Here is a 21,523-nt window from a genome sequence, read left to right as displayed (position 1 = left end):
CGTAAGTGCTTAACTTCTTACAGTGTTGTTAGCCTTTAAGCTGTTGCTGTCCTCCAGCTGTTTACTGAAGAACGGAATATCAAAAACTGTGCCTGTCGAATGGAATTAAAGAGAATTGGAATCTAAGAAGAGAGCTTTTATCTACCTTTTAGGTGCTGTTTGCTATTCAGACTATATCTTGTTAAAACATGGACTAGGGGGTTTTCCTTCTTTTGTGTGCTATATGCTGCATGATAACCTTGAAGGACTAAGTGTTTCCACTAGCTTTTTTTAATAGAAAACAGTTTCTTCATTCAGGAATTGTTGCCGCATGATACCATGTTTTGCATTATTTTTTTTCTGTGTTCTACAATAAAACTGTCTTCGGCTATAATCCTAATGCCTGAGCACCCCCAGAGTACCTGTCCTGCATTCATTGCCCTGGCGATTTCTGAGCCCAGTCTGAGGCCTGTTTACATCCTAACTCATCCATGGCTGTCCTCTACCAGCCACGGCTAAACATGGTGCTGTAGGGTTCTCATATGGGAGGATGGCTTGTTTAACTCACTATGTATATACCTGGTTCTGGACATCACAGATGTTGAACTGTTTTGGCAAGTTGAACTAGACACAAAAATCTCCCTCAGCAGTAATGGGATAACAGCCTTCTCTTGGACACTAAGCGGGCTTATTTGACATTGCCATTTCACACCAGAAGGCTGTGCTGCCGTTCAGAGAGACCTGGACAGGCTGGAGAATTGGGCGGGGAGAAATTTAATGAAATACAACAAGGGCAAGTGTAGAGTCTTGCATTTGGGTAAGAACAACCCCATGTACCAGTACAAGTTAAGGACTGAACTGTTGGGGAACAGCACAGGGGAAAGGGACCTGGGTGTCCTGGTGGACAACAGGATGACCATGAGCCAGCAATGTGCCCTTGTGGCCAAGAAGGCCAGTGGCATCCTGGGGTGTATTAGAAGGGGTGTGGTTAGTAGGTCGAGAGAGGTTCTCCTCCCCCTCTACTCTGCCCTGGTGAGGCCGCATCTGGAATATTGTGTCCAGTTCTGGGCCCCTCAGTTCAAGAAGGACAAGGAACTGCTTGGGAGAGTCCAGCGCAGGGCCACAAAGATGATTAAGGGAGTGGAGCATCTCCCTTCTGAGGAATGCAAGAGAGGCTGAGGGAGCTGGGTCTCTTTAGCCTGGAGAAGAGAGGACTGAGGGGGGACCTCATTAATGTTTATAAATATGTAAAGGGTGACTGTCATGAGCATGGAGCCAGGCTCTTCTCAGTGGCATCCAATGATAGGACAAGGGGAAATGGATATAAGCTGGAACATAGGAGATTCTGCTTAAACATGAGGAAGAACTTCTTCCCAGTAAGGGTAACAGAACACTGGAACAGGCTGCCCAGAGAGGTTGTGGAGTCTCCTTCTCTGGAGATGCTCAAAACCTGCCTGGACACGTTCTTGTGTGATCTGATCTAGGTGGTCCTGCTCCAGCAGGGGGATTGGACTAGATGATCCTTTGAGGTCCCTTCCAATCCCCAAACATTCTGTGATTCTGTGACATTGAACTTAAGTCACCAATATAAAGTCAGTGCTATCTGCAATGAGTTGTAAAAGTGAAGCTGTATAAACTAGCTAGTTCTTCCTAATTTTCTCTGTGTAAGACCTTATTTCATCTCTGTAATCTCAGGGGATGCACTTTGAAAGTATGTTTTTAACATCAGCCTATCATTTAGATACTCTTCTTTTGAAACATACTTTTCTGTCCTATTTGAATGTAGAACAGAGGATGCAGAGAATGTTTTCGACTCCTTTCTTAAGACTGAGTATGCTTTGACACAGTGTTTTGATCAAGCTTGTCTCTTGCATTCCTCTGCATTGGGTGAGGCACCTGTGTGGCAACTGCTGCGAACAACTTGTGTCATGGGTTTCTTGGTGGCAGCCTACTTTTACTTATTGGGATTTGAATGATTGCAATGTACTTTGCCAAGAGCGGGTCACTTTTTTCCAGGTATGATGCTCTTGTTTGTCAGTGTTGCTCATGTTCTTCGCAGATGGTTCCCTAATTCAGTGAAGCTAACTGTAAATTTTTGCCACAGTGGGAAGTAATGGCCTTCGGAGTAGGCAGTTTTCTTTGACGAAACTCTCTTGATTTGCTTATGTGCTTCTCTTTGACTAGAGATCTGGAATCGTGAGTGAGACAAACTGTCCTTTTTAGTAGGAAAATCTTTTATCTTACCAAATTTTCCTGTGAATTTCAGACTTTAGTCACTGTCTGCTAAGAAATACAAAGGACTTCATATTTGTAAAAATAGCCTTGTTATTAACTCGGAACTACTGAAATTAAGTTGCATAAAGTTCAGCCAGCGTTTTAACCATTTGTAAGCATGTCTCCTACACGGTACACAGACTTTTTTTCTTTTGCTGCTTCCCTCTTCTGTCCTCTCTATGTTCCAAGGAAGTTTCATTTTCTTACAATGGTTTCTCCCTGTTGAAGGTGTTGAAAAGTCATCTTTTAATTATATCCTTCCAGTGGGAAATTGTCTGTCGTAGTACCATGTTGCTTTTGGTTCTCTCCAGAGCTGTACTACCTTCAGTGTGTTTCTGCTTGAAATTCCTTCAGATTAAAGATTTCTTTTCAGTTAAACAGTTGTACCTGACCCGATTGCTTGGGAATTTTCATGGATTATGTCTTTAAGGAGCACATTACCCAAACAATCCTCTGAATGAAGGAGTTACTGAAATTTGTTTCCGTATTCTTAACTCTCACCCAGGTGAAAGCAAGAAAATGCCACAGTTTAGATTTCTGCCCTACTACAGTAGTAAAAAGTGCAGTCAGTTCTAGGAGACTTCAGTACCTCTTCCTAAGGTTAGGGAGGAAAACAGTCACAGAGGTGGTCACTGAATTTCGTTCTGAAGGAGAAAAAATTGTGTTAAAATGATTCTAAACAAGAATCTTCTATACCTGTTAAGAATCTAGATCCATGTTGAATTTAATGTCCTGCCAGAATAGTAGCAATTTATCTTTGCCTTACCTTGCCTATGTAACTTCAAATTAATTAGGCTCAATTAATAAGGGAACATGTTATAATGAAAATGTGACTGCATCAGTTTTGCTGGTCAATTTGTGCTTTTTTACAATGTACAAAGTATTACCATATCCAATTCTCTTTTGATTTCCTTTTTTAAAAAAAAAGGCATTTTCTGTAGCTAAATGGATTACAGCAAAACACTGGAGGATTTTTTCAAGCAGATTACTCGGATGGAAATATTGAGTATGCTTTTCTTATACTGACAAGTTTTGCACTTAATTTTCTACTGCTTAAGGGCCCGGTCATGAAGTCTTTGTTGTGGGCTGAAATCTTAACTTTTCCTTTTTTTCAGTGTTGCTGTTGGACTCTGTGGTTGAAATGTTTAGCAATGTCTATTGATCATAAACTATGTTGCAGTATAGAGCCAGAAGGATACTTCTAACATTGTGATTACTTCCCAATACCTTTGTTACACTGAAGGAATTGTATTAAAATAGCATAAAGACATTGAAATTTGATTGTAGGAAAAAAATATTCATCTGGCTTAGTTGAGATGACCAAATTCCATTATCAAGACTTTGAAATGGCACGTTTTATGAGTGAGTGATAAAAAAAGTATGTGCAGTACAAGTACAAAATACTTGCAGTACAAGTATTACATGATAAACTGTGTTCTTTACTTTGGTTCAAAATATAGAATATTAATGTAAATATTTGTAAAAAAGTAAAACTATCAATACTTAAAAGATCAACACAGGCCTACTTAAAAGAAAATGCCTTCATTTTTGTACATTTTCTTCTGTCCTTGTTCTAAATATTTTGAAAAAAAATGTGCAAGGCCGTATTGATGCTTTACCTGCTAGTATTGATTTGCCTACTCTTTCTTTTGTAACCCATAGAATTTTGAATACTATGTGATTGCAGTATGTTAGTAATACATTAGTGTTCCCCCAACTCCTTGGCCACACAGAATGGTATAAACTATGGTATAAAAAATGATATTCTATGAATTTCTTTTTATTGTTGGGGAATAATTTTGGAGTGTGTGTTTCCCATTTTTTATTTCTGGTATTTTCCTTTAAAGGTTGTAAAGCTTTAGGAATGAAATCTATTACATACATTACTCTGCAGAGTACACTGATTCGGCTGACTAATAAGTTGATTAACTTCCTTGCTTTGTACTTTCAGGATAATTCCAAATTCCATACTTCATAACAAACTTAATTGGTAATTATCTGTATAATAAAATTAGACTCTAAAATTTATTGAGATGGTTTCTCCACACCAGAATTCTGAATCTCTGTTCTGCTTGGCACTTTTTTTTTTCCACAGCTCTTCAATTCATTAGGCAAGAGAGAGCTAAATGGTTTGCTGTAATTGAACAAGTGCTATTACTGTCTAGAAAAAGAGGATTTACGACCTACCTAATGAAAAATAACTGAATATTGTTGTAAGCTTTGTGATTTTTATCTTGATTGTGTCCTGTTTTGTTTTCCTGAACTCTAAATGAATGTTCCTTAGCCTATAATTATGATAGTCCAAAATAAGGATGCTCCATTTCTTTGAGTATGAGATGTGCCTAGAAGCAGTATGAAGTCTGAAACAGTAAACAAATAATTCAAAATTTCAAGATTGCTTCTGCAAATGCTTTGCAAAAGAGTCAAATCAACAGTCAGATATGAAAGAGCTATGCAAACCCAATATACAACAGGAAGAGCCAGTCATACAACTTTTGACATGCCAAAAAGGTCACTAGCACGTGTAGAAGTTTAACATATTGATTCATATGAGTTTGTCTTTTATATATTTGACATGCTTGAATCTACAGTTGAATATACTTTTATGTTTGATCTTTGTTTTTATTTGTTAAAATTTTTCCATTAAAATTTTTTATTAAGAAAAAACCCCATGACAACATTGTTCAGTTTTTAAATAAAGACACACTAGGAAATTTATAGCTCCAGTCCTCACTGTAACTATAGCACCCTCATGTATGCTATCAAAAATGTTATGTGCAAAATGTCTTTCTTTGTGCCAAAGCTATTTCTATTGCAGTTCCATTGACTTTATAGCATGTATTTAATAATTGTAAATCAATAAATAGTGCAAATGTTGGAAGCTTTTTTCATAACCTTCCATCAGATTTCTTCTTTTCCTTCCTGACTTAAGAAATCTAATCTTCATGTTCTGACAACTGTAAATAGAGCCTGGTGGCATAATTACTCCAAAATAGTGATCCAACTACATAATTAGCTGAAAATAATGCTGTAATCTCACTGGTTTAGATTTTTCTATTGTAATTTTGAAGTTTGCTTTAGTGTCTTTAGCATATATGTGAGTGCATAAATTTACTTTTAACATGTATTTTTATATTTAAATGTACATTCTTAATTCAAAACTAGTGTGTATGGTTTGACATAACACTCTTCTAGATGCTATAATAATACGAAAACTTGCTTAGGAAGAATGGCTAGTGTCATATAACATTAAAATAAACTGACGGGAACTCAGTCTCTGGCAAACACAGCACTGCTAGTTGTTTCTAGCTGGTCATTTTAGTTTGAAGTTAGTATTTGAATGAATATAAAGAATATTTTGTTGGAGATAAACACTAAAGAAATAAATTTTTGTTACATTAACTTGCCGGGTTATCAACTCTCATATTCAAATTGGGCCTTTTTTTTTTAATGGAAACTATTGCATCTGTTACAATAACCTCTTTTCTAAGTCTTTACTGCTCAGCTACTGGGTTAGTCTCTTTCATACAGAAAATTGCGGTAGTCCTTTTGCATAGATATGACTGTAGGGTTAACTAGGGGTTATATTATGAATTTTTGGAATGTGCTATTTGTACACATTAAAAGTGATCTGAAAGTTTGCCTTTATTTTGTATTACGTTGAGTCCATCAAAAAAAAAAAATCTTAAAAATGAATGACATTAGCTCATTATGAAAGAGACCACAAACCATATAAATGCATAAATTACATAAATTTTGTATTTTGCTTTATTTGGATGAAGATCTACCTAGCAGTGTATGTTTCCTGTTTAAATCTTGAAAAATTGTGTGGAAAAGACCTCACAAATGGAGAAATTTATTTATTCTTTTCCCAGATTTATAATATGTGAGTCTCTTCTTGAAGGCAGATTTAGTGGCCTAGCATGTATGGGTCTTGTGTTTACGTTGGCATTTAAGCAGTCGTCAGTACAGAAAGCAGGTTGCTATAGGGAGGGCTGATGTCACCAGAGATCAGTGTGCAGCAGGAGCAGTTGAAATACCTTGACATACCTACAGAGGAATGATCCTCCTTGTCATGCAGGTATTCCTTTTTTTATACAGAGTGTCTTGAGAATTCAGAAAGAAATTGAAAGGGGAATGCAGATAAAATGGACAAAAGGAAATACTCTTTAAATAATACTGCAGTTTCTGTGTTCTGTGAAGGCTCTGCCTATACAAATATATGCTGCCAAAAGGATCGGTTTAGTGGGAAGTTTAATTAGGTCCAGAAGAAAGTAATAAGCGGTTTTTTGGACCACAACTGTCAGGAAGGAAGTTTACTTCTAGTTGTTTATAGGATTGACTTTTTAATTACATTTTGAAAAGTCCACACACTGAAAATATCTGCAGTAATTCTTACACTGTTCTGCGCCGTGTGAGCAGTGTAGATTTCCTATAGGTGTAAAGTAGAATGTGGTAATAACAGATTAAGCACATTACTGTTTTTGTTGGTTTTGGACTTTTTTATACCAACCCTGCCATTTCGGAACTCTCATCTACTTGGTGTTTTTAGCAGTGAAAAGAAAAAAAACCACTTCGTTGCAGATTTCCTTGTCTATATTTAATTTATAAATGATCACGTTTTCTCTATTTCTGTTTTGTTAATTGTTAGCTCTTGTGGTAAAACCAAAACATCGTAACTTGAAGGAGTAAGGCAGGCTGCCCATTTGGTCTTAAGCAGAATACAGAAACATACTCACCATTCTTTCTTTAAGGACTTTCCCAAGCTTTCCTGACACAGTAAATAAAACTAGCCATTTTAGAGAGCATTCGAATTAAATAGCCAAATTCTGCTTTTTTAAAGTGTTGTTCCAGGTTCTGAGAGTGGTGTTTTACCAAATAAGATGCTGACAACCTTACAGAATGTCACCTTATGCCTTTTCATTGCAGCTGAAGTTACTGGCAATACATAATGACTAAAACTTTTCACTGAAAGACTTTAGTTGAAAAAGTGTCTGAAGTGCTGTTACTTATAAAGTATTAAAAGAAATGTTTTCATTGTAGCAAAGAAATGCACTAAATACGTAGATTAATTTTTGTAAGCCTTAAGCGGTTGTTGATTTACTTTTTCTAGTAGTATTGCTAGCAGTAGGAATGTGCTGTTCTTGTGTAAAATGCCATTTGCCTGTTCAGTTGAAGTCCACTGAAGAACTAGCTTTTTTTCAGTTCAAAGAAAAGTAACTAAATTACTGGAAAACTTAAGACGGAACCAGAATATGGGTGTTTTAATGATATTTCTCAGTGTCCTCAAATAAAAATCCACGGAAGTGGTGGAGGGAGAAGTACAGAATTATGCTGCTGCATACTTTTTTTTTTTTTCCTCTGGTAACTGAAGGTTAAATGAGTAGCAAGCAGAATGCCTTAAACAAGATTGGTATATTGATTAAAACGCTGATTTAACAGCTCGCTTTCTCCCTTTGGAAACCTGGAAAAGATAAGCCAGCTGCTGTCTAAGAGTGCTGAGTGTCCACTGAGAGTACACTATCTATCATCACAATATGGTGATGAGAGGTGTTTTATGTTTGTGTTAATTTCCCCCACTAAATCAGTAATTATTACAATCCTGTCCCTGCTGTTTACCCTGCAGCTGTTTTTCCATTTGTCGAGAGAGCGGGTGTTCTCAGAGGACCGCACACGCTTCTATGGTGCAGAAATTGTCTCTGCCCTGGACTATCTGCATTCTGGGAAGATTGTGTACCGTGATCTCAAGGTAAAAAAAAGGAAAAAAAAAAGTAATCAAATTTTTGTTTTTGCACAGACTATTGGGACAAACACAAAGTAATTATAAAGTTGCACTATTCAGAGTTAATGGGGAAAAAAAAAAAATCTGTGTTCAGCTTAAAGTTATGCGTGTGCTGAAGGAAGCCATTTGATACCGTAATCTATAGATGGATAAGTTACTTGACTTTAACTTGATTAGAAAAAGGAAGAGAACATACCTTAGTGTTAGCACTTGAAGGAGAAAGGAGATCTAAACTTCTGATCTTTTTTTTTTTCCCCCACATTACTTATAACCTAGCTTGGATTGCAACATAAACCTCAAATATAATTCTCAATGTCCCCAAACAAGGGAAATGGAGAATTGGGACAATGTGACTGTATCTCAGCAAAGAGTTACGTTCTTGTATGATTTGAAAACATTTAAAATAATTCAGAATACTTCAATATGAAAAGAATCTCAGCCTTAATTTAAAAATTATTTTGTCTTTTGTATCTTGGAAAAGATTCGTAATACTAGAATGTAGTTTGTCTTAGATTTGCTTGTATATACAGTTCTGTATCCTCTGTTGTCTGAAGTTCCTTTTATATTATGCTGCAGGTACTCTGTGACACAGTATGACCATGTTGTATGGAAAATAACCTCTGATTTCAAAAGGAATGTTTTCTAACTTATGTGGGAAGAACCTCTAAATTCCATGACAAGATATTTTATTTCTGTGAAAAGCCTTTAACTTTTGGTATGGGAAATTGGCTTTCCCGTTATATATGTGCAGTAGTGGAGTTCATTCATGGACTCCTTTGTACAAGAGCTGAAGAGAAAGGAGGCAATGGTAGGCTAGCTCTGCTCAGGGAGGCAGACAGAAAACAAAATACTGGGTTACCTGTTTATAGCAGAATCTGTTGTAATAACATGGCATGCTGTGACATCGTGGAAAAATATGGAATTATCTAGTCAAGGAATGATAGGTCATGATTTTTGATTTAAATTCCAAATAATAAGGAAAGAGGAATTTGACTTCATAAATCTTCCATTGCTGGTGTCATCTACTTTGCATCTTCTTTGTATGACACCGTTAGACTCGACTGAAAATATATACCTTTGAATTGTATTTCAGGCTTTATGCAGGCTTAGGAAGACAGGGCTATGATTGTTCTTGGTTGGTATTTTCACTGCACACCTTACAATGAGGAAAAGAAGCAACTTCTGTTGAGAAAAGTTGTTCGAAGTATGTTTTACTTGTTTCAGTTGTATCTGTATTTAAATTGCTAATAAAAAGCTTTTGTGAAAGTGATGTTAGCCGTGTTTTTGAGATAGTCCACAATAAATATTGCAGTAGTTTTTATTCCTGTTCTTTAAATACTTCATAACAGGCTATACTCTGTTTTCACATCTCAAAGCAAGGATCATATATTTGAAAAGCAATGTAAAGCATACACATACAACTATTTAAGAACAGTGTCCTTTGCAAGTGTACAAGGAAGAATTTACCTCACAGTTTTGTTTTTATCAGTAGCTTCTCTACCCCCATTTTTGTCTATTATTGAAGAGGTTGTGGAATATGCATATGTTTTAAGTATTCATTTTAAAAGAATGGGACATGGATATACACTAGCTGTTTTTTTATAGTAAGTAAAATGCATCTTGGTAAATGAAGGTGATGTAACAGCAAAGGAAATCTATGAAGTCTTACCAAATGACAGCCATGGTTGTAATGTTGAATTAGTTGATTATATCGTGAGAATGTTTTTAAAAATATATTCTTTCTATGGAAGATGCACCAAACTTGTAAGCTTCAGAATGAAAGACCATACTTTGATTGAGCTGGGATTTACTATTATGAACTATATTATAGTATTAAATAATTATTTAAATTATATAAAAATAAACACTGTTAAATGCTGTAATATAATAGGTGCTGGGTTTTGTGTTTTTTTTTTTTTTTTTTAAATTGCAGACAAATTATGTTCTATTGCAAGCAATAACTGTGTACCTTTTTTAAAAAATTGATGTAATGCATCAGCCTGTCCTGTTAAGAAATGCTAAGGGAACATTTTTTTTCCTCAACACACAGTTAGAAAATCTAATGTTGGATAAAGATGGACACATAAAAATTACAGATTTTGGACTTTGCAAAGAAGGAATCACAGATGCAGCAACTATGAAAACATTCTGTGGTACTCCAGAATACCTGGCACCCGAGGTATGATTTAGAATGTACTCTTGTAATCCAGTATAAAATGTATCTTTTCATTTAATTTTAAACTATAGTGTTTGTATGCCGAAAACTGTTCATCGTAGTAAAGAACTGACAGTCTGCCCGATTAATACTATGCAGTTGTTATTCAGAATTGTATGTGCTACTTTTCTTTTTAGTGATTGTATGTATGTTGATGCTATACTTCTTAGTGCTTAAAAAGGCCTCTAACCTGCATTTTCCTTCTCATGTTTGCCTTCCTCAGTTAAAGTTTTTATCTTCCAATGATTTCTTCAAAAATAATCTTCCATCTGTCTGTCACTTGGAACATATGATTCTGCCTAACTGAGTATAACTAGTGTTTATATAGCCTCAGTGGAGGCGAAGGGGAATAGGCAGGTACTGAATTTGCTGGATTTTATCTGAACTTCCCAGTTGCAGGGAGAGGGAGTTGAAATTTTAGATATTTCTGCTAAAAACAGTTGAGTATATCAACCTCAGAACTGAGGTGGGCACCAAAGCTAGCCGTTTCCTAGTACGTATACAGAAGTGGCATCCCAGAGTATGCCACCACATCTTTACCATTGGCTAGTACTCGGAGTGCCAAACATCACACTTCTCAAGAACTTATGAAAAGATGGACATGAGGATGTTGTTTTGGTTCCCTTGACTACTTAGAAGAAATTGCAGATTGTTCCTGTTTGGCTTGGTACAGTGACCACTTTTCTTCTGTTACACACCCAAAATCTGTTCCAGCAAGGAGAACAATGCAAGGAATGATACTCTCATCACTGGTATAGGCTACAGGAGTCATTGTCAGCTCTTACCCTCTCGTTATCTTCTTGTCAGCAGTCTCGAAAACGTTCTCAAAGAGTGCAAATAGCCCATTCAGTTGCAGTCTCGAAAACGTTCTCAAAGAGCGCAAATAGCCCATTCAGTTGCTTTCTTCTGCCAAAACGTTCTCAAAGAGTGCAAATAGCCCATTCAGTTGCTTTCTTCTGCCACCGTATTTCTCACTTCTGTAAACATGTTAGTTCTCTTCCATTGAACTGGGCAAGGGGTCATTCTGGATTTTAGATACTTACCACAAGTTACTTGATCCAATTTCCCTTTCTGTTCTCTGGCAGTCCCACTCCTCTCATCCGCTTCCCATTATGAGTGTTTTTTGAGACCCACCCTGTAAAAATCTGTCTTGAAGGAATTTGACTCTTTGTTAATGCTTGGAACCACAAAACTCATTCCCTTTTGCCTCAGACATAAAGTGTTTAAAGCAAGCAACCTAGGCAGGTTACTGATATGGCAAAAGAAGACTCAACACCTTTATCCACACATTCTTATTTAAAAAGGGTGAAGTTAGTAGTGTATGGACACTGTTGCAAAAAATAAGCTTTCCCTTCATGCTCTCTGCTGCTACAATAGTGTTTCCCAGTGAATTGGCTGGATAGCTGCTCACCTGAGACAATTGTATCTTATTTTTATACCTGGGACAGCTGACCGATAAAGGGACCATCAAGAGACTGGATCCTCCAATCTATTCATGTGCATGTGTCAGAGAATGAATGTGCAAAAATCACTTCTCGTTGCGGTTCAGGCCACAGAAATCATGACAGATGCCAAAGACTTAAAACCTTTTGACAAATTCCAGATCATGAGAACCTAGTGTTACAGCTGGACTTTAATCCTCTTACCACAGTGAATTCCTGCTTGTTTATCCCAAGACAAGTGACAGCATATACTTATGTTTTGCCTGGCCATGGTAAGTGTAAAGGCAGATACCTTTTAGCCTTTCTTTAGAAGCAAGACATTCTCTAGTTATGTGGAGAAATCCATTCAGCATCTGTCCTTTCAATAATACCCTTGCATCCTCTTCTGTCATGTAGGTCAGTTGTGATGCGTGCATCCCTTCTGCAGGCCTTTTGGTTCAGTTTCCCATGCACTTGTTGGCTGGTGGCAGAGGACAGTAGGACAGAGCACTGTGTTAACACGCAGGGGTAGCCCGAGGTTGCTGTCTAGCAGCCAGGAAGCAGCTGACCCAAGAACCTTGCACTGGCAGGAATCTGCACCTAGCCTGAGAACTGACTTAATGTTTTCTTTTGTATGAGTTCACTGTTGTGGATTCAGTTCCAAACAAAAATTTGTGCTTGGCTCTCCAAGTGCTTTTTGGACCGTTGTTTGAGGCTTAGAGTCCTGCTCACCATTCTGCCTCTTTGCAAAAGCTAGATTGCAGTTGCTTCCAACAGGAAAACAGGAAAGTAGCTAAGCCTGAGTAAGGTGCATTTCCTCCTTGCATCATCTTCTCTCAGATGAAGATGTCCTTGTGGATCCATACAGAATTATTTCCTAAGGTGATTTCAGAATTACTCTTACTCAGAAAATAAGCATACCTATTGCTGTGTTTTTCCGTGCAAACCTTATGTTTCTGAGATCAAAGGAGTCCTTCCCAGCCTCTGTTGAAAAGGCTCTTTCATCTCACAGTGATAGGGCCTGACCTTTCATACAGGACCTGAGACTAACTGCTGGTATCTGACAGATCCAGAAAAATGCTCCTGTCTGTGTGAGGATCAAATGGATGGTGGGCCACAGGAAAAATATGTAATGAGATTGCCAGGTTGGAGCCAATTTTGATCTTTGGAGCTAGAATTACTTTTCTGGACCATCACTGATTTGTTGTTCGTGTCACCCACCTAGAAGTTTATGTGTACCTTCACTGAGCACTGTGCTGTTGCAGGGCATCCAGCTAGGTGGTCCACAGGTACGTTCCCTTTCCATTGTCCTCTCCTAGTCCTTCCCTGTTATCCAATGCCAGTATTCTACAGTTTAAAGAAAACTGAAATAGCATTGACTGTGCTTTGTCTTGCATAGCTATATGCCAAGCATAAAAGATGGTGAAGTATAAATAAGTCCTCTAGGAAGAAAATAGTTGCCACTGTCAAATAGCAGGGCTTATATATGTTCAGATGTACATTTTGGTCACAATTATTGAAGAATGAGTAAGTAACTTTTTATTTGTGACATTATAAAGTCTTTTGAGAATAATTCGGTTATCTGATATAGTGAAATTCCTTTATCATCTGCATTAGAACTAATGCAAGCCTTTTTTTTTTGTGCAAGTGTAGTGGTAATACTTAATATTTCTCTCTGCTCTAAGAATCTGTAGCATTCCTCATCTGAAAGGTATAAAATATTTTATAATTTCTCATTCCTTAGTAGTTTTTCAGGAAGAAGAAACTGTTTCTTTGGAATCTGTTTCCATTGTTATCCTTCAAAGTAAGCTATCACATTAGAGATCATTGTCGTGTCAGAGAACAAACATAGATCCTATGAGAAAAAGATGAATTGTGATCTCATTTAGGAAACACAGATGTACTCTTGGGTTTTTTTTAGGAAAAAAACACAATGTTTCTTTTGCAGTTTTGCAGAGACAAAGGCAGGACAGGACCATGTGTCTTTTTCAGAGAGTATCACTTAATAAAGAAAGAATAAAACTGAAAAAGTACTTGTACTTGTAAATATACCTGTGAGGCATTTAAAAGCAGTTTGTATTTTGATAGTTTTCAGTTGATCGTCAAGGATCAAAGACTTTCTAATAAAGATACAGACCTCTACAGGCTTTCTTTAATAGAACGTTCAGGAAATGAAGCTACTTGGCCAGAGAAAAAAAAGTTCTTGCAGCTCTGATTATTTATTGGGGTAATTTCTTATATGAGATTTCAGTTCCTGGCGCTCTGCATTTCCGTTCAAGTTCTTAGGACTAAGCAGACAGTCTTATAGTAGAGCAGTCATTTTTGGTACTAAGTTTTGGTGTCACAGAAGATACAAATTTAAATACCAGAAATTAATTTTGAAGCTTTGAATCTTTTTAGTAACAGGAGAGATGATGTTCTGGCTATGAACAAGTCTGTAAGGGACTTCATGGATGATCATTCAAATGACTCTTCATAGATGTAGATCATCTGTGATATTTAGGCATATTCTAATAAGGAAAATGGTAGGACCTGCTATTTAACATCTTTGTTGACGACATGGACAGTGGGATCAAGTGCACCCTCAGCAAGTTTGCAGATGACACCAAGGTGTGTGGTGTTGTGGACACGCTGGAGGGAAGGGATGCCATCCAGAGGGACCTTGACAGGCTGGAGAGGTGGGCCTGTGAGAACCTCATGAAGTTCAACAAGGCCAAGTGCAAGGTCCTGCACATGGGTCGGGGCAATCCCAAGCACAAGTACAGGCTGGGCGGAGAATGGATTGAGAGCAGCCCTGAGGAAAAGGACTTGGGAGTGCTGGTGGGTGAGAAGCTCAACATGAGCCGGCAATGTGCGCTGGCAGCCCAGAAAGCCAACCTTATCCTGGGCTGCATCAAAAGGAGCGTGGCCAGCAGGTTGAGGGATGTGATTCTGCCCCTCTACTCTGCTCTCGTGAGACCTTACCTAGAATACTGTGTTCAGCTCTGGAGTCCCCAGCACAAGAAAGACATGGAGCTGCTGGAGCAGGTCCAGAGGAGGGCCACGAAGATGATCAGAGGGCTGGAGCACCTCTGCTATGAAGACAGGCTGAGAGAGTTGGGGCTGTTCAGCCTGGAGAAGAGAAGACTCCGGGGTGATCTTATAGCAGCCTTCCAGTACTTAAAGGGGGCCTACAGGAAAGCTGGAGAGGGACTTTTTACAAGGGCATGTAGTGATAGGACAAGGGGCAATGACTTTAAACTGAAAGAGGGGAGATTTAGATTAGATATAAGGAAGAAATTTTTCACTCTGAGGGTGGTGAGGCACTGGAACAGGTTGCCCAGAGAAGTTGTGGCTGCCCCATCCCTGGCAGTGTTCAAGGCCAGGTTGGATGAGGCTTTGGGCAACCTGGTGTAGTGGAGGGTTTCCCTGGCCATGGCAGGGGGGTTGGAACTAGGTGATCTTTGAGGTCTCTTCCAACTCTAACCATTCTATGATTCTATGGCTAAGTGTTATTAGCATAAAAGTACAGACTAGGTGGATGAATGCATTGCTATAAGAACAGTAGTCTTTTATTAAAAAAAAAAAATTAGCAAGGCCGTTTCTATATAGTTTATGCAGTTACTATCACTTAAAGGTATGTGACAATAAATAAGATCAGAGTAGATTCGTGGCTTTAGTCCATAAGCATTAGAAGATCTGTATTTCTTGTAGCTTACTTCAAAATGATCAGTGGAGATAAAAAACCATAAGTTACACAATGCCTGTTTGGCTGTTGTGGTGTTTTTTTTTTTTGTGTGATCTTTCTTTTAGAAATGAGAGAGAGATAATACGTAATCAATTATTTCCCTGAATTTTACTTCAGAGAAATGAAAGGTAAAAACTCTTTTAGCAAGAAGCAACTGCTGTTTTTTGTCACTTTGCACTTAATTTCTTACTTACAGCTTTTCTTTTTGGTAAGGATATGGCTTTGATGTAGGGGTCACCCAAAACCTAGCAAGGGGATGCATGATACCCTGTACTGCAGGCACAGTTATAGCAAGAAAAAACACCTTTGCTGTGTTTACAGGAATTGAAGTTGAGTTTTTTTAATAACGTTATGGTATATGCAGTTTGTAAAATGTTGTTGCAGAGGCAGAAAGGGCATTTTGTCACTGGTGCAGCTATACATTTCGTTTCACTTGCTTGTATTGGATCAGGATATTTGCCAAAGGCAATCTGGTAAATTTTTGGACTGAGAATATGATGATCTACCACATAGCTCGTCTGATATGAGTTGAAACTAAGTGATACATAGGCGGAGAGGGAACCACAGAAATGCACAGAGACGGGCTAGCATGGAAATTGATGTTTTCAGTTTTTTCAGTCATCATAGCAAAGCAGTGTTTTAAACAGGGATTTTAATGCAGATAGAAGTTGCAACGTGACTGTTACAGAAGAGCTCCTTCAGGTGTAGGGGAAAAGCATGAAGGTGCTTGTTTGCAAGGAACTTGGTGAAAGTAGCCAACATCATGGATAAACTAAGGCAGGGCAATTGAGAGAGATTAACTAAGGTAAGGATGTAAAAAGACCAGCATGTTATGCTACTGAGAAAATGAAGTTGCATGGATAATACAGCCAAGGCGCTTTTTTTTTTTTCTTTTTTTGCCTCCTCTCCCCTCACAGGTAGATTGAGAGTCCAGAAAACACAGCTTAGAGATAAGAAGGGGAAAAATGTGGTTATGGACAGCAAAGAGAGTTTAGACTAAAGACAATTACATTTTGTTAATTGTCTCTTAATAGAAACTAACAATGTTTTGCAGAGAGACACAAAAGGCAGGAGAAATTGATGAGCAAATTAAAATGAAGTGGAGCTTGCTGGAGCATTGTTTCGTTAGGAATACAGAGGAACTGAAGGACAGAATGATTTTCATTGTGGCTTATGTAGTTCCTTTTTATCTTATTTTCCTTTAAATTTCATTTGAATTTAAAGATAATTGAGGCATTGAAGTAACTTGCTTTTTGAAATTCTGTGCAACTCATCTAAATAATAGGTATGTGGCATTGTTTTCCACCTCTGGAACTACTGGATAGAAAAGGTAAATAAGGGAAAAGGGAATTTGTGGAAAATGGCACAAGAAAAGGGAAAGCACCTGTTAATATGTTGCTAGATGACATCTGCATTCACAAAGCTTCAAGACCAGTATGAACTTCTAAGAGTTAGAGCAATACTGTAAAGAGAGACAGTGGAAAAGAAACTTTGTTAGGCTTGGTCTTCCATCATGCTCTAGAGAGCAAGTTCTCACTCGTATTTGGTTACCTCTGGTGAGCATTAATGAAGATCCATTGTTGGTGAGTTTTGGGTTTATCTGGGGGAAGGGGTAGATCCCGTTACTTGGCTTTATTTTATTTTCTTCACTTCTGTTAATTCTTTTTTTAGAGAAAGGATAATGAGACACTCCACCAGTTTATCTGTGTTGATATAAATATATTGGTATTCTGGTTCATAGTGGTTTTGCTGAAGACTTAAGAGGCCTGTAGTGGTCTTCTAACAAGACAGAAGGAATTTTGAATATGAAATTCTCTTAGAGTGAGCGTAAGGTATTTTTGGAGGGTGGGAGGTAAGTTTGCTTCTCTAGCTTTAGACCTGTTTTGTTCTTTTCACATGAAAACTGTATTAAGAAGTGCATTTATGAGCAGAAATGCTGTGATGAAGCATGATAGAGTTCTGGAAAAAGATGCCTCACCATTCTGCTTTTGTGCCTTGATGGCAATTTCCAGTTACTTTGCACCTAGAAGCAGTATCTGCTGCATTGTTAAGGAATTGCATTGCATTTCTCTGCATTTCTACCCTTGGCTTAGTGTCTTGGCTTCTCCATCATTTCCATGAGATTTCATACACCCTTGTAATTGTGAGAGTCCTTTATTCCTTGTCCCGTGGCAGCTTGGAGAGAAGACACAGGCTGTGACTGTCCAGAAGTAGGCTCCTTGTAGCATCTTATCCTGTGCCTCAGGCAACATTGTGCAGACAGACTCAGTCAAGATGGATGTGTGAACTCGTGTGGATGTATTTCTGGGTTTTGTTCCTCCCTTTGAATATAATCTTTTTAGTGCTGAGCTAATTATGTAGTCTCAGTTTTACTGTTGAGTTAGAGTACCTGATCAACTTTCCAACTGTAAAACAGTTTGAAAATCAAATGTAGCTTACATGCAAGACCCAACAAAATTAGAAGTGTTAAGTACGTTTTGGCAGTTCACTTTTATTATGCCCAGTCCTCAAATGTACCAGCAGACAATCATCTGAATGTTAGTTATTTTTCACATGCTTATGTGATCACACAAAAAGTACATGCTAAAAAGAAGCAGATGGTGACAGATGGGGAAGGTTGAATAAGGTGGTTTTGGAAACCTAGAAAAATGCACTTCTGTAATAGTGTAAAAATAAAAATTCTTTGATCGCCAAGTTAGAATGAACAAAATAGATTGCCCCCCACCCCCTCCAGAAAAAAAAAACACCCCAAAAAACTTTACTGATAAAAAGAATTGGAACCTACGAGTGTTCAATGTATATTTAGGAAAGTGCGTTATATAGTGTTGTTTTGTCCAAGGATAGAACATTATTTTTTATCAGCCAGAGACTTGGAAAGGTAGTAGTTGTATTCTTTCTTCCTTTTAAAATGATGCTTTCAAATCAATTGTGTTCCATGCTCAAAGAATGCTATCAAAAGGGTCATTCTTTAATATTACATACCAGTAGCGTTGCAGATTGTGGTAATGTTTTTCTTTTGATGTCACAAGAAAGATTTTAACCCTCTTATTACAATGGTGAAAAATTATCTGTGTGACTAGAGCTAATCTGTAACAGGCAACATTACCTATCATGTAGGCAAATGTAAAGTTATGTAAGTAGACATGTTATAATCAACAAAAAAATAACATCTTTTGTGTGTTTTGTGTGTGGGCCGCCACATCCAAGGACCTACCCTGCTATGAGGACTGAAGATTTGCTTATTCATTTCCATTAATTTAATGGAGTCTTAACATTCATATCTGTTGAGTTAAATTAAAAAAAAAAAAAAATCCTTTAAAAAAAATTTCAATGATGAGATGTGTTTTTCTTCCATAAAATAAAAAGTATCTAATCTGATGCTAGGTCTTCTACCAACACCGATGCCGTCATTATTTTTGCTTTTTATTTTTGATTACGTGTTTATCTTAACCTGTGGTATGAGACATTACTGCTTCCTGGTGAGGCAGAATGCTTTGTTTTTAGTTCTTGACTTTTGCTTAAAATCCAAAAGCCCCAACTTCTGATAACTTGTAGTCATTTTCCTGAAAGTAGGTAGTTTGCTTAGTACCCAAACACTGTAGTTATGTTATTGTGCTTTGCTTAACTAATTCTCTTTTGGCTTTGAAAGGATAGTTCAAGTTTATTTACTCTCTGTTTACCTAGATGCTTCATGCATAACTTGATTCTTAGCGGAGGCACAGTAGAATTTATTTTACCTGTGGAAATGTAGTTAGTGTTGGCGTGTGCTCTTGAACAGCTGTCTGTTGTATATTTGGCTACATTTTATTTCTGGGTGAAGACCAGTGTGGGGTGCGAGGAGGAAAATCTATGCCTGAAAATATTTTCCCTTCTGATTTATGGGAGATTAACGATATGGAATTTTCCCTTTACTCTAGAATTGCAAGTACTGAGTTATTTTTTTCACATTGAAAGGAAGTGGAAGTGCAGAAAGGTGTTTTATCTTGAAATGCTAGCACCTCATGGAAATTCAGATGTGGTCTTTTTTCTGTTTTGTTTCCACTTACTGTGTTTTAGTGTACCACATTGTGTCATCTTATGCTCCGAAGTCATCAAAAATTCTAGTGATTTGAATTTGTGCATTTTTGTTGGCTTGACATTGCTGGCAGGGCCCTGAGATGAACACAATGGAATGTGGACAAGGTAGGATGTCCAGAGCAGAACTTCATTTATTGACAATAACCAGTATCAAGATCAAAAGATGGGGAGCATTTAGATTGGGATATGAAAGCGTTGCTCAGTTACATGTACAGAAGAGGCTCTGCAACAACAGATAAGTTAGCACAAGAGTTAGACTTTCTCCTGAAGCCTGATGACCAATGATGTAACAAGAATTTGAATTTTCATGCAATCAGTGATCTCACCAGACACAAAAACTAATTGTTCACATACAATATCAGACTTCTCAAGGGGAAAGATGTAAGAAATATGCAAAAATAATAAAACAAACAAAAGACTAGAAAACAGATTAGGTCCACACTGCCCATAAATAAACTGTTGTATTCAAGCCAGAACTTTAAAGCAGAGAGCAATTTTCTAATAAAACCCACTTTTTTTGGTAAATCAAATAAGTATGACAATTCTTACAAGACTGTCTCAATAACATGCTTGAAGCTTTTTTTATTAATTTTCATTTAATCAATGCAAACATTATTTCCATCTCAGCAAAAGCCTTTAGCTTTTCTGAGAGTAATGAAGCATAAACAAAAGCTGAACAAATGCTGTTTAACATTGGTAAAAATTCAAAGTCATTTCAGGAAGAATGAGCAACAGAAAGAAATATCACAGTATTATCATTATTTATTACTTCCTACACATCTTACATCTTATGGCAGTGTATGTTATGGAGACTACTGCTAGTGCACTGATAATTAATACAGATATTAACAGGTCTGCAGTTTTTCTTCCAACAGTAGAGTTGATAGAGGTATGAGAGAAGTGCCATCTTTCTCTCGAGTGAAATCATCTTTTGCTTTTACTTGCTGCCTTCTATGAAAACCGTCTGTTAATTCTAAAGCAGAGTTATTTCAGCTTTCTGGTTTTTTTTGTTTGTTTGTTTGTTTTTGTCCATTGAATAGATTTTACTTTTGAGGGGTCTTTTTAATATGATATGGTTGGGGTTTTTGTTGGTTCGGTTTGTTTTTGTGGTGGGTTTTGGTTGTTGGTTTTGATTTTTGTTTTTTGATTCCCAGGCTTGCCATTGACTTCTTACAGTCCTTTGTTAGAATACTTTTTTCATGTGCAATAACTTACTGTTATTGAAAAACGTTTTGTTTTTCAGATTTTTAATTCTACTGAAGTCAAAGTCCTTTGTAGGAGTTTAAATGCATGCTCTAGGAGGCTTTGCTTAATTCACATTTATGCCAGAATGTACCATTTCTGATGCAGCTTAATGTGTGCCAGCAAATGAAAAAAGAATTAGTTAGCAATTTTCTTTTAAGGCTACATAGCAAAAAGGTAAGTAAGATAGGGGGAATCTCTAGTACAAAAATGTATTAGGAAGATAGTCTGAGTTAGGACCAGAAATAAAACAGCAGTGCAAGCCAGATACAAAATGGAGAAAAACTACCTGGAAAAATTAGAGCAGTAGAAAATTAAAGCAGTGATAGAAAACTTTACTCCTTGAATTAATCCTCAGGTATCCATTACCCAGAGTATCTATAACCTGGATCTTTTGTCTTTTCAGCTCTGTATAATAAAAGCAATGAGTGTTCATTCAAGTGTTGTGGGTTTTTTTTTTCTATTGACACAGCAATACTTTAATCGTTCATACCAAGATACAGTTACAGTAACTAGATTTTTATAATACTTGACAAACATACCTTTCTGTGGGAAGGATTTTCATACATTTGGATAAAAGTCTGTTTCTATAAAGAGGTGTAACTTTCTTATTGTTGCAGTTGTTACCACAATTGATAAAAAGTTCTATCAAATATACTTTTTAACTTTTGTTGAATAATATGTGGGTGAATATTTGTTAGCAGACCAACAACTGTAGCAATAAAAATGTGTGAAGGGTTACCAGGAATGCCTAAGGAACATACACTCCACCTGAACTGTAAGGTTAATTGAAAACAGTTTTTTCC

General features: G+C 37.2%; 1 protein-coding gene across 2 annotated transcripts in view; it reads left to right on the top strand.

Moving 5' to 3' along the window:
• AKT3 (AKT serine/threonine kinase 3) overlaps positions 1–21,523 on the top strand; it is a 123,108-nt gene that overhangs the window by 80,803 nt on the left and 20,782 nt on the right. For both annotated transcript variants that reach the window (XM_086627885.1, XM_009987638.1), the window contains exons 8-9: positions 7,880–8,002; positions 10,086–10,214. In XM_086627885.1, the coding sequence (XP_086484011.1) occupies positions 7,880–8,002; positions 10,086–10,214 (252 nt within the window). The remainder of the gene's footprint in view (positions 1–7,879; positions 8,003–10,085; positions 10,215–21,523) is intronic.

Source organism: Tauraco erythrolophus, chromosome 2 (genome assembly GCF_009769465.1).
Source record: "Tauraco erythrolophus isolate bTauEry1 chromosome 2, bTauEry1.pri, whole genome shotgun sequence".
Taxonomy (NCBI): Eukaryota; Metazoa; Chordata; class Aves; order Musophagiformes; family Musophagidae; genus Tauraco; species Tauraco erythrolophus.
This window is presented reverse-complemented; position numbering and strand designations above follow the sequence as displayed.